Source organism: Globicephala melas, chromosome 18 (genome assembly GCF_963455315.2).
Source record: "Globicephala melas chromosome 18, mGloMel1.2, whole genome shotgun sequence".
Lineage (NCBI taxonomy): Eukaryota > Metazoa > Chordata > Mammalia > Artiodactyla > Delphinidae > Globicephala > Globicephala melas.
This window is the reverse complement of record NC_083331.1, coordinates 48,995,909-49,009,864: the sequence shown is the minus strand read 5'-3', so window position 1 is coordinate 49,009,864 and position 13,956 is coordinate 48,995,909. Positions and strand designations below refer to the sequence as shown.

General features: G+C 39.2%; 1 protein-coding gene across 6 annotated transcripts in view; it reads left to right on the top strand.

Annotated features, from left to right (window-relative positions):
* Positions 1 to 13,586, top strand: part of TBC1D4 (TBC1 domain family member 4) — a 247,335-nt gene extending 233,749 nt beyond the window's left edge. For all 6 annotated transcript variants that reach the window (XM_060288241.1, XM_060288239.2, XM_030838657.3 and 3 more), the window contains 4 exons: positions 3,427 to 3,586; positions 5,557 to 5,726; positions 8,915 to 9,091; positions 11,235 to 13,586. In XM_060288241.1, coding sequence (XP_060144224.1) covers positions 3,427 to 3,586; positions 5,557 to 5,726; positions 8,915 to 9,091; positions 11,235 to 11,468 — 741 coding nt within the window. In that variant the 3' untranslated portion in view covers positions 11,469 to 13,586. The remainder of the gene's footprint in view (positions 1 to 3,426; positions 3,587 to 5,556; positions 5,727 to 8,914; positions 9,092 to 11,234) is intronic.
* The last annotated feature ends 370 nt before the right edge of the window (positions 13,587 to 13,956 follow it).

Below are 13,956 nucleotides of genomic sequence, written 5' to 3'. Positions count from 1 at the left end.
CTCTTTGTTTGACTGCTGCTACGCTTCTTATTTTAGAGTTATGACTTCCTGTGGCTCTTTAATTCTTTCCTTTTACAGCTTGTGTGGAACCATAGCTTGCACAGATATATGCTCCAGAGATCAAACGTTTGCTATATTTATGTCTAGTACTTTGATTTTTAGTTTTGTGCTCTGAAAAACAGTTGTTTGTTGGATTCACAATATAATTGGCTATTTTTAAGGCATTTTTATAGAACTAACTACTTAAGGATGATATCTTCTAGAGAAAGAAGTTCTGCTAGATTTAATAAAATGTTGGATGTATTCCACACCAAAGAGTGAAGCTGATATAACTGATCAAGGACCCACTACTCAATCTGTTACTGTGTAGATAAAAATTTAAATTAAAGCACAAATCACAGATTTGTTTGTTATTTACTACTGCTTTACTTTTAGCTACCCTAAGCATGAGAGTTTAAAAGTTACTATAAGCTGCTTATAATTTCTTTTTTGAAATATGAGTAATCAACTCAGTAGCCAAATAAAATAAATTCTTCTTTCAGTACTAGAAACATTCAGACGGCACTTTTTAAAATTTTTTTTGCGATACGCGGGCGTCTCACTGCTGTGGCCTCTCCTGTTGCGGAGCACAGGCTCCGGACGCGCAGGCCCAGCGGCCATGGGCCACAGGCCCAGCCGCCCTGCGGCATGTGGGATCTTCCCGGACCAGGGCACGAACCCGTGTCCCCTGCATCGGCAGGCGGACTCTCAACCACTGCGCCACCAGGGAAGCCCCAGACTGCACTTTTTGCTTTAATCTCCTCTGTCAAGAAAAATATGCTGCTGGAATACCTTGGATATTAGAAATCACAGCTCGAGCTTTTGGCTCTATAACCTTGGAAGCCTAACAGTATCTTAGCAGTGCAGACTGCCTGGCAAGTTCCATCGTAAATCCGATGCTGGGCTCAGCAAAGAGAGAAGTTCTTGCTTCTGAACTGGATGTGGTAGATTCCTTAGACTGGAAGCTTTTCTGGAATTGGTCTGAAATTAGGATGTGCCTTCCATGAGAGTCCTGAGCCAGGGCAGTTCTGATTTAAATTCCAAAAGCAATACCTTCCTACATGAGGAAAAACTACCATTTCCGTGTACGTATGGTGATACCAAAACACTCATGACAGAGAAATGTGCTCCATAGCTGTAGATGGACTTACACTGACTTGCTTTATGAACTCAGTTAAATGAACTTGGATTTGTGAACATAATAATAATAAAATAAAACAGTACTGTGTAAGTACTGCATTCTAACGCATTGCGCCACTATAGCTAAAAAGAAATGATACAAATGAGCTTATTTACAAAACAGAAACAGACTCACAGACTTAGAGAATGAACTTATGGTTACCAGAGGAGAAGGGTGGGGGGAAGGGATAGTTAAGGAGTCTGGGATTGACGTCTACCCACTGCTGCAAAGGAAACCATCAACAGGACGCAAAGACAACCCTGAGAATGGGAGAAAATATTTGCAAATGAAGCAACTGACAAAGGATTAATCTCCAAAATATGCAAGCAGCTCATGCAGCTCAATATCAAAAAAAAACAAACAACCCAATCCAAAAATGGGCAGAAGACCTAAATAGACATTTCTCCAAAGGAGACATACAGATGGCCAAGAAGCGCATGAAAAGATGCTCAACATCACTAATCATTAGAGAAATACAAATCATCTCACACCAGTCAGAATGGCCATCATCAAAAAATCTACAAACAATAAATGCTGGAGAGGGTGGAGAGAAGGGAACCCTCTTGCACTGTTGGTGGTAATGTAAATTGATACAGCCACTATGGAAAACAGTATGGAGTTTCCTTAAAAAACTAAAAATAGAACTACCATATGACCCAGCAATCCCACTACTGGACAAATACCCTGAGAAAACCGTAATTCAAAAACAGTCATGTACCAAAATGTTCATTGCAGCACTATTTACAATAGCCAGGACATGGAAGCAACCTAGGTGTCCATCGACAGATGAATGGATAAAGAAGGTGGGACACATATATACAATGGAATATTACTCAGCCATAAAAAGAAACGAAATTGAGTTATTTGTAGTGAGGTGGATGGACCTAGAGTCTGTCATACAGAGTGAAGTAAGTCAGAAAGAGAAAAAGAAATACCGTCTGCTAACACATATATATGGAATCTAAAAAAAAAAAAAAAAAGAAAATGGTTCTGAAGAACCTAGGGGCAGGACAGGAATAAAGATGCAGATGTAGAGAATGGACTTGAGGACACAGGGAGGGGGAAGGGTAAGCTGGGACAAAGTGAGAGAGTGGCATGGACTTATATATACTAACCAATGTAAAATAGATAGCTAGTGGGAAGCAGCCGCCTAGCACAGGGAGATCAGCTCAGTGCTTGGTGACAGCCTAGAGGGGTGGGATAGGGAGGGAGGGAAGGAGATACAAGAGGGAGGATATATGGGAACATATGTATATGTATGGCTGATTCACTTTGTTATAAAGCAGAAACTAACACACCGTTGTAAAGCAGTTATACTCCAATAAAGATGTTAAAAAATATATACAGTATGCTAACACATATATAGGGAATCTAAAAAAAAAAAAAAAAGAAAATGGTTCTAAAGAACCTAGGGGCAGGACAGGAATAAAGATGCAGACGTAGAGAATGGACTTGAGGACACGGGGAGGGGGAAGGGTAAGCTGGGACGAAGTGAGAGAGTGGCATGGCCATATATACACTACCAAATGTAAAATAGATGGCTGGTGGGAAGCAGCTACATAGCACAGGGAGATCATCTCGGTGCTTGGTGACCACCTAGAGGGGTGGGATAGGGAGGGTGGGAGGGAGATGCAAGAGGGAGGGGATATGGGGATATATGTATACATATAGCTGATTCACTCTGTTATACAGCAGAAACTAACATAACATTGTAAAGCAGTTTTACTCCAATAAAGATGTTAAAAATAAAATAAAGTAGATACCCAACAAGGACCTACTGTATAGCACAGGGATCTATGCTCAATATTATGTAACCACCTAAATGGGAAAATAATTTGAAAAAGAATAGATACATGTATATGTATAACTGAATCACTTTGCTGTACACCCGAAACTAATGCAACATTGTTAATCAACTATACTCCAACATAAAATAAAAAGTTAAAAAAATACTACTTTTATTTCTCAAATATATGTGAATTAGTTATTAAATATTAGAGTAATAAAATTAAAGTTAGTGTATTTATGTACTCAGATAAATGCATAGTATTTTATTTTTCTTCTCCAAATTAACTTTAGATTCAAATTTATCAAATATCTGTGAATTAATTATTAAATATTAGTGTTATAAAATTAAAGTTAGTGTATTTTATGTACACTCAGATAAATGCATAATATTTTATTTTTTTTCTCCAAATTAACTTTAGATTCAAATGTACCAGCTGTCCAGGCTCCTTCATGACTATCACAGAGATCTCTACAATCATCTTGAAGAAAATGAAATCAGCCCCAGTCTTTATGCTGCCCCCTGGTTCCTCACATTGTTTGCCTCTCAATTTCCATTAGGATTTGTAGCCAGAGTTTTTGGTAAGAGATGCTGATGATTCAGTGAAACAGTGTTATTTATTCCAAGGGATATACTTCTAGCCATAAGGTGCTCCAATTGTTTTATCAAGCATTACACAGAATCGCAAATTGGTAGTGGAATTTAGTAAATAAGCCTGGCTCTGTTCTGAGAGTAATTTGAAACCATATTGTTCTTAAATAAAATTGAAATTCAAAGCGAAAGAAGAATTGAGCTTCTTTATTTGAGTAAGCTGTAATGGAGTTCTTATTTTCTTTTATACCTAAAAAATCACAGTATAATGAAATAAGGATTTACATTGTATGATTTTTTAGATTTTTAAACACATCTTTACTACCTCTTTTTATTTTCCTTCCCTACTGTCCTCTTCAACCTGGATTCAAAACACAGAGAAACATGTTCTCTAACTGGGTTAACAGAAGTACATTTTCCAATGTTGTTTCTAATGGCATTTTTGTTTTTGTTTTTGTTTTTTTTTTTGCGGTATGCGGGCCTCTCACTGTTGTGGCCTCTCCCGTTGTGGAGCACAGGCTCCGGACGCGTAGGCTCAGCGGCCATGGCTCACGGGCCCAGCTGCTCCGCGGCATGTGGGATCTTCCTGGACCGGGGCCCGAACCCGTGTCTCCTGCATTGGCAGGGAGGCTCTCAACCACTGTGCCGCCAGGGAAGCCCTACAGTGTCTTTCTTATTGGGAGCTGTGGTTTTAAAGGTTAAACATTGCATTAGCACTAATACAATTTATAGGCAAAGTGCAGCAAAAGAGTATAACCGAGATGCACGGAATCAAATGTTTACCAAATTTCTCTTCTTGAGTATACGCGATTGCTTTTCTCCAGGGAAGTTTTCTTTGGAGCTTGGGTTCCTATTTATGGATCTTCTATAAATCTTTTCATTTATATATTTGCTTCTCAGAAAATAGCTTATCAAATCAAAATATTTAAGGTATCTCTAAATATTTAGGGTATCTCTCTTTGATCTACCCTTGGAAGCTTGATAACAGAATTCAGGAAACAAATCCCCCCAGTCGTCTGTTTTTTGCTAAGAGAATATGAATGATGCTGTCAGCTCTACGATAGGTGCTCCATTCTTTTCTTAGAATTTAGTGAAGAATAGAGACTGTCAGCAAAGGGAAAGATGCATGAGCTAGAAGCATGACCATGTTTGAAGTAATTGTTCCATGGTTCCCTCATCTTTAACGACCCCCTCTTTATTATTGATTGTGGAATGGCATGGATTGAGAGGAACGCTCATACAAAAGTATTTAATACTTTTCAAAACTATTGCATGTTTGTATTTGTTAGGAAGCAAAGTTCAGGGTTAGGGTAGCTTTTCTTTTTCTCTTCTGATTTAGGTTATATACTGGTTTTGATTTTTCTTTTAAAGTTTTTTTTTTTTTTAATTGCTGCTCTAGTACAGTCTTTAGAATTAGACAGTCTCGGGTTTACATCAGTTTCTAGCTCTTTTATTAGTTGTTTGGCTTGCACACATATTAACTGCTTCATTTAGTTTTTTATTCCGGTCATGAGAGTTTAAATAGTCCTAATTGGTTATGTTGATTTGTTTCTGTATTCCCTTTGTGAAGAAAAATCTAAATATCAATGGATTCAGTGTTATTGAGGTATACCTAGTCTCCATTAAATTTGGCAATAAAAATTATAAATGCATGGGCAAACAGATATATAATTTATCTTTTTCTTTTTACCCTGCCCTTTATCTGAGGTTCCTAAATAAGTAAGACTATTTAAACAACTGTTTTTTTGTTCCAGTCATATTATTATTTATTTCAAATCTAGGTGATTTTGACCAGTTTTATTTTGCAAAATATTCTGTGGTTCTGTTGCAGTAATTAAAACAACACACACGCACACACACGCAAAAAACACACCAAAAAAACCCTTTAACACACAGAGGTCACTTTTTACAATAGTAGATGCATAATTTTGATCATGAAAATTATCTCTCTTTTTTTCAGATATTATTTTTCTTCAGGGAACTGAAGTTATATTTAAGGTTGCCCTCAGCCTGCTGAGCAACCAAGAGGCACTCATAATGGAATGTGAAAACTTTGAAAATATTGTTGAGTTCCTTAAAAGCACGCTCCCTGATATGAATTCCTCTGAAATGGAAAAACTTATCACCCAGGTATGAGTTAAATGGTAATAATAAGATATAAGATGAGACAGCAGTTTCTCTACTAATTATTTATTAAATGTTTTAGCATAAAGATGTAGTTTTGCTTGACAGGTTTTTTTTCTTTTTGATTTGATCAAATACATTTTATCTAGAAACGAGACTACTGTGTAATTTCTCCCTTGTGACATTGTTTGTGAGGCTGTGTCTGGGCAAGGTGGTTCAGTGCTACATCATGAGTTTTTCAGGAACCTTCCAACTTAGACCAATGGTGAGACTGAAGATAGAACTGACAGAGTTAGGAGTACCTAATAAATAAATAAGCTGAGACTCACTTACCTCTGTAATATTGTTAATTCTGTTTTAAAATATATAAGGAGTATATGTGACAAGAGCACAGACTTTAGAATTAGACAGTCTTGGGTTTACATCAGTTTCTAGCTCTTTTATTAGTTGTTTGGCTTGCACACATCACCCTAATCTTCTGAACCCTAGTATTCTCACCTCCAAAATGAGACAATTCTGATCTAAGAGGTTTTGTGTGGTTTAAATGAGACTTGCTGTATCAGTCAGGGTCCCTTGCAGGAAACAGAGTCTACCTCCAATGATTCAAAGGAAGGTACCATTTACAGGGGTGTAGGCAGGGTTAAGGGAACTGGGCACAGATGTCTAGGTACCCAGGAACTAGCAACAGAGGGAAACTGTTCATACCCATGGTGCTTCTCCCATCAGGAGAAGGATGACAGAACAATGTTACCAGGCCTAGCGAGTACCAGAACTCTGGAGGTTGCTGTGTTCTTGGTGAGCCAGACAGGGAAGGAGCAGGGAAGAAGTACCCAACCTCTTTCCCCTGACCCTTTTGATCTCCTGATGACTTTTCCCATTGGCCATACCTAACCAGAAGCCTGCAGCAAGGAAAACAGGTCACGGGGGTCTGCCTCCCAGGGTTCAGAGAATGGATGAGGGCAGAGAATGGATCTAGGAAGCAAATGGAGGGTAATCAGCACATCGTATATCTAGTCCCTGGCTCTTCATAGGTAAGTGGTAGTTATATATTGTTGTTCAGATGACATGAATACACTTAAGACCAGATTTGTAGATACAGCAGTCATGCCTTATGAGTATTGATAACATTTAAATTTACCACTTTCCTAGAGGCCCTTAAGGTAGCAGATAAAAGACAGTTTGGAGCAAGAGAAAGGGAGTTTGAGATCTTGTGCTGGTGTCCAGCTATCTACTAGCTGTGTGACTTTGGGCAAGTTACAACCTCTCTGAGTTTCAACTTCCTCTCCTGCAAAATGGGAATAACATCGTTTTTAGGAGCAAATGTAACCAATTCAGTTGAAGAATTTTGTACACTATTATTCACTCTGTAAGAAAAACTCATATTATTACACATAAAATTTTCTTTCCACTATGTGGAATTGAAATCACAAGCAGATCATTCTGTAAATATCTATGAACAATTTTTATTTGTTAAAATGCTCTGGGGCTTCCCTGGCGGCGCAGTGGTTGAGAGTCCGCCTGCCGATGCAGGGGACATGGGTTCGTGCCCCGGTCCGGAAAAATCCCACATGCCGCGGAGCAGCTGGGCCCATGAGCCATGGCCGCTGAGCCTACGCGTCCGGAGCCTGTGTTCCGCAACGGGAGAGGCCACAACAGTGAGAAGCCCGCATACAAGCAAAAAAAAAAAAAAAAAATGCTCTGGAAACTGAAAAATATAACTTTTACTTACACATTCACTTGTTTACTAATTCTTCAGAAATATCTTTTTGGACTGGCAAGCAGCGATTGTGCTTTTAGAGAGAGACGATACCTGATTTGAAATCAGATCACCTCTCTTCTAAAATTAATGAGGGAATTGCCTAGCTTTAGAGATTATTACTACGATTAATGGATAGAATTTATAGGCTGGTAGATTTGGACTTGATATTAGAGATCATTTTCTAACAAATAGAGTTGAATATGCAATGAACTGTTAATATTAAAGGAGGCTTTGATGAATAAATAAATAAAGTTTATTTATGGTCACTGTAAAAAGCACAAATAATGCAGAACAGCACCAAGAAGAAAGTAGAAGTAACTATAGATCTCAACACCTTGAGATTTAAAGCCTTTTAAATATCCTTTTATAATCTCTTTAATTATATACACAAATAAATATGTATACAGTTTTACTTAAGTGAAATCTTACTATGCATGCTATTGTATAACCTGATTTTTTAATAAAATATTTGCAGAGTATTGGATGTTTTTCCATGCCAATAAATGTAGATCCATGCCCTCATTTTTAATGGTTGTGTAGTAGTCCTTTGTGTTCATACCCACTGCATAGGGAAAAGATGATGCTTGTTTGAGGGGAATAACCAGGTTGTCTCGAAATATCATTTAAATTCTAAGATTTGAGTATCTCTAACAGTAGGAGGGTAAGTCAGCAAGTGAGATTTTTCTCACTGTAGGTTTCTTTTCTCCCTACACTGTTAGTGTAGATACAGATGCTTAAATGGCAGCTGCGGCCTCACTTTCCCTCACCAGTTTAGACTAAGGAGGAGTTGCCTGTCCTCTGACTTCTAAGCAAACTGTTCCTAGTGGGTGGCGATATGGGAGAGCAGAGGTAGCCCCAATTAAATAGCTCTGTACAGTGTCCAGGGTTTCTGAAGATTTTGAATTTAGAAGATTCTCTCTATGGTAGGATATGTTAGTGACTTCCAAGAGGCTCACATAGATTAGCAAGTAGATGAAAATATTTAGCATAAGACCTTTCTGCCCCATTGACAAACAATTAGAAAGGCTTTTGGTCTCATTATTATAGAAATACCCTTTGCAATTGTGCTTATAACCAGCAAAGATGATCATCTGCTTCCCTGAGTAACTCAGGGAAGAGTTACTCAGTAACTAACGTTGTTTATGTGGTGGGCTACATTTTGGGAGACCATTCCTAGATTATGTATATTTTGGTTGCAAAATATCTTTGAGCATTAACTTTTTCTAGTCTTGGCCTTATGAGAATGTTTCAATTGTATAGAAGCCTTCTGTTTGTTCTTAACTTGACAGTCACACTTGTTATTCTTTCTTTTGATATGTCATACTATTCTTCATTAATAAGTATTGGGAAATCTACCTGAAGTACCCTAGATACACAGACTGTATCTTGGTGCACATCCTGAAGGTCAGACTAACCCACGGTGTTTTCACGGCAGGTTTTTGAGATGGATATTTCTAAACAGTTACACGCCTATGAGGTGGAGTATCACGTGCTGCAGGATGAGCTCCAGGAATCTTCCTATCCCTGCGAGGAGAGCGAACCCATGGAGAAGTTGGAGAGGGCCAACAGCCAACTGAAAAGACAAAACATGGACCTCCTAGAAAAATTACAGGTAAAGAGATAACAATTTGATCAAAAACGCACTTGGATGCCTCCTTGCCTGCACAGAACCATACCAGAAAGGATGGAGCTGTGGTGTGGATTGAACCATTGCTGACTGTGGGCCTGTGTACTGGACTGTGTCCAAGTGCTCTGGGGGGTGCAAATGCACATATCAATCTGAGTACCAATTGAGAGAGGAAATCTGCTCTCACGAAATAGTTAAATGGCAGCTGAAAGCAGAATCTCGTTCAATACTTACTGGGTGTTGTACATGTTTGGTTTCAGTTCAAGGGAGGAGGGATTGACTATAGGAAGCTGGGAAAGCTGTAGGGGACTTGGCCTGGAGCTGGACTCCGGAGGGTTGGTGGGAGAAAGGAGTGAGCAGTAGTGGGTGTTTAAATAAGGAGGATGTGGCAGAGCAGTAGAGGAAGCTTAACATCAGTTTAAGATTTACGTTGGGGCTTCCCTGGTGACACAGTGGTTGAGAGTCCGCCTGCCGATGCAGGGGACGCGGGTTCGTGCCCCGGTCCGGGAAGATCCCACAAGCTGCAGAACGGCTGGGCCCGTGAGCCATGGCCGCTGAGCCTGCGTGTCCGGAGCCTGTGCTCCGCAACGGGAGAGGCCACAGCAGTGAGAGGCCCGCGTACCGCAAAAAAAAAAAAAAAAAAAAAAAAAAAGATTTACGTTGGAGCGCAGTGGGATAAACAGGATGGAGACAGAATTGTAGATAACTTTCAGGGTTAAGCAGAAGAACACGGCTTTAATCATGTTGAGAAGGAAATCTCTCGAAGTTTTTGAACCATATTTTAGAAAGATCAATCTGGAAATCTTGATGAGGACAGATTAGAATGGGGAGAGAAGGTGGGGAGAGAAGGTAGGGCGACCAGCTAGCAATTATTTGCAGAAATCTGACTGGGGATGATGACAGCTGTCTAGAGTAAAACTCACAGAAATGGAAAGAAAAGGAGACATTTTTGAGAGAATTGAATTAAAACATTGGTAACACATAATCCGTGCCATCAGGGAGTTTACAGTTATTTTGGAATATAAAATATTAGCTATTTGTCAATGCACCCTTACCAATGTGTAAGCGATTTAGTATAAATTAATATTACGCACCTGCAACCTGTATGAAGTGCGCTGTGTATCCAAGCCCTGAGGGGTGGGGCTTCAGTGTGACCAGAGGATGGGGAGGTGAGAAGGTGAAGCTGGGGGCTGGGGGATGGGGGAGGTGGAGCTTAAGTGCTGAGTTAGAGCTTAAGTGTTCCACGGCTCATTGGTTTCTGCTTACCCGCCACTTCCCCAGCACTGCGCATGTCCCCACACTAGAGGACACTAAAACTCTGCTTCGATGTGCAGTGAATCCTCTGACAAAGATAGCTAGGAGAGAAACAGCTGAGAAATGAGGGTCTCTAGAGTAGTTGCTCCCAGAGAAGGAACTCAGGCTTCCTTCGCTTCATCTATGTTAGCTCTGGCCCATAGAAAATTTTATGCCTTTTCCTGTTCCAAAAAAGAGCCAACAATGTCTATTTTCAGAATGAAAAACAGTTGGGGTATTGACCCTTATTGCTAGGATGTTTCAGTGGTGATTAATTGAGCATTTCCTTATTAGGGAAAGTGGGTTTGCACCTGCTTTATATTATAATGATTTTTATTAATGGTTACAGACGTTTTCATTCACAGTTCAATGTTCTCATCACCTCTGGGTTCCCAAGTTACGTGGGCACACCCGACACCTGTTAAAACTGATAGGGTCCTAAGTATGTGTTGAGAAAACCCTGCATTTCCACTCAGAGGGCACTTCAGGGCAGTCAGCAATCTCCTGTTTCTCCCTGTCAGATTCCAGTCACTCCAGGAGAAGACCTGTGTGTGGAGTGAGGACCCTCAACCACTGTGGGACGTTGATTTAATTTTGCATTTTTGGTGTATTCAGTGAAATGACATGTATTTTGTTAGTACCCTAGTTATATTTTTTGAGAAACCTAAAGAAATCTCCATTTCATGGGAGGTTTCAGAGTATTTGCTTCTTATACTGTTTTATTAAGTAATATGACATGATTAGTTAACATGTGTAAGGTCTGGCTGCTGCTATGATGAAGAACCAAAACCTTCAAATTTTTGATTTGGAGGATTTTGTTTTTTGCCCCAAACAGATAGCTCATGCTAAAATCCAGACCTTGGAATCCAACCTGGAAAATCTTTTAACCAGAGAGACCAAAATGAAGTCTTTGATCCGGACCCTGGAACAAGAGAAAATGGCTTATCAAAAGGCAGTGGAGCAAATTCGGAAGCTGCTGCCAGCAGACGCTCTGGCCAATTGGGAACCGCTGCTGAGAGACTTCAACTGCAACCCTAACAGCAAAGCCAAGACAGGAAACAAGCCATAACTGAAGACGTGCCACCCCAGCAGGAAGTGCTCTGAGGATGCTACCGACAGAAGGAGTGTGCATGCCGCTGGCCCAGAGCTGACAGAACCACTGAACTGGTTCCGAGCCCAAGTCAGAGCCGGTAACCCTCGCTCTCCTTAGAGCATGCCAGTTCTAAGCCATTGTACATATGTAGACTGTTTTTTGCTGTCCTTGTTGACTATGTACATATATATATATAACGGACATAAAGAGTTCATGCTTTCACATAAAGGAGTAGTGTATATTTAGAGCAGTTTTTTTAAAAAAATCAACACTTCATGAAATCCAAACCAAAGGGAAGTTAAAATGAAATTCCCCTTGGACCCATGTGAAATCATTTGTTTTTGTAGTGAAACAAAGCTAGAACATCTTTGTATATTGAAATATACTTGAAAAAAATGAATGTATTTTTTTCTCCAAAGAACAGCATGTTTCACTCAGTGCCGGAGAGGTGGAAACATTTGTGTCGCTTTATGTGCATCTGTCTTAAAATCTACGGACATTTTTAATATATATATATATGTATATGAGGAAAATGACTGACTGCCAGTCAGGCTCCTTGTGGGTTTTTCAGGAACGTAGGGGCCGTCCCCTGCTGCCTGCTTTGTGCCAACGAGCATGTTGCATCTACATGCATTCTGAGTCTGGTCAGGCATTACTTTAGGTGTGTGGAAGGAGAAAGCAAGACTGTGGCTGAGTTTGCCCACCCAGCTCAAAGTGAAAGAGAACACTACTAATTTTCTAGTAAATTAGACCAGCATTGTTACTTAAACTAAAAATATCAGTCCTCAAAAATTTAATTTAGGACCTAAATTGTCTAGATCTACTTTCTACCTTTTTATTCAAATTATTCCTACAGTTGTGAATGAACTCCCCTTTCCTTGGTGCCACAGTTGGTGATAAGGATTTGCCATTTCCCACTAGAATGTAGGCACTCTTACCTTAGTTCTCTCTACCTTAAATGGAAGATAAGGAAATGAAATTATGATTGGTTTTCTAAAGATGATGTACTGTGTTGAGATACGTTGTTGTTGTTGTGGGGTTTTTTTTGCCAATTGACAGGTCTGATAAGCTTGTAATCATCTTCCCCTTCCATGTGACAACTTATGAGAACTGTGGGATATTTTAAGTAAACTGTTGAAATCCATGGGAAGGGAAGGAGAAAGCCCTTCTGAAACCTACAACTCTGCATTTGGACGCCTGACTTTCTCAGTCTACAGATAGATTATTCGTAGACATTCATGCATGCTGGGTGAATAGAAGGAAAGTAACTTAGAAATTAAGTTACACATGGAATTTCTCCATTTCAGAGATGATTCTATGATAGTGCCTCGGAAAGTTGATAACAGCGTTTTTGCCTTTCCAAACAATATTTTTCGTTACTGCTTTTTGCAGTACTTGTATCATCACAGATGGATTACCTGGGATAATTTTCTTCAGAGAGAGTTTGTTATACACAAGCTACAATGTATTATAGAGTAGAAGAATAAAGCTCTAAAGGTTTCAGAAAACCTTGATGAGCAGATGATAAGCATCTCAAACCCCATTACTCAGTGTAATATAGTGACTCTTGTTACAAATCAGCATGCCCTCTAATCCAGGCAGTTTCTCAAAAGAAAATGAAGTCTTACTAGTAAAGTTAACGTAATTTCTAAGTTCTAGAAAATGCTGACCCAATCAGTTGGGGCCACCAACTCTTTTGTTGCTTGGATTTCCCTCAAATTTCTCTATTTGTAGGAGAGGTATTTTCCTATGAGGAATATGACAAATATTATCTGGTTACTGTCTGGTGATGAAAATTACCTCATGTGTAATACACAGGTGGTAGCCAGGGAATCTTCAAGTTGGGAAAAGAAACTTTTCCTTTCAGTTGTTCCGTTTAAAGTAAATTTTATTCTGGGTGTTCAAAGTCAACGTTAGAGTTGTACTATGGTGTTCGGAGCTTAAGTTGTCTTGGATACAATATTTCTTTTGAAAATGAATTTTTCTTTTGTGATCTTTTAAATGTTGCCATGATTATGCTTCATGCATTGTTACATCTTCATCCTATCAATGTAATGTCTAGTTCATTTCCAATAAATACATTGCTGCAGTTTCCTTGGCTTATTGGTTTTACTTTTGTTCATAGTAAAAGAGAAGAAGGTCTTGGCTAGAGTCCTTTATAAAATCTGCACGGGTTGGATTGTTGCTACTTAAAATTTGCACACTGATAATTCTTTGAATCAGAGACAACAAAGATAATTTTTAGAAACATTTATGAAAGGACATGGTCAGTCATTCAGTGCTAATTTTCAACTTCTTTCCCAATGGAGCCTTTTGCTGATAAATGTAAAAAAAGACAACCACACTGACAGTACTGCATTCTACCCCGTTTGTTTTTTATGCTCCCTCATAGACAGCAAGAGAGAAAAAGAGGATAAGAAAATACAAAACTTTTAAATTGGGTTAGCTCCCAAATAAAAGGATT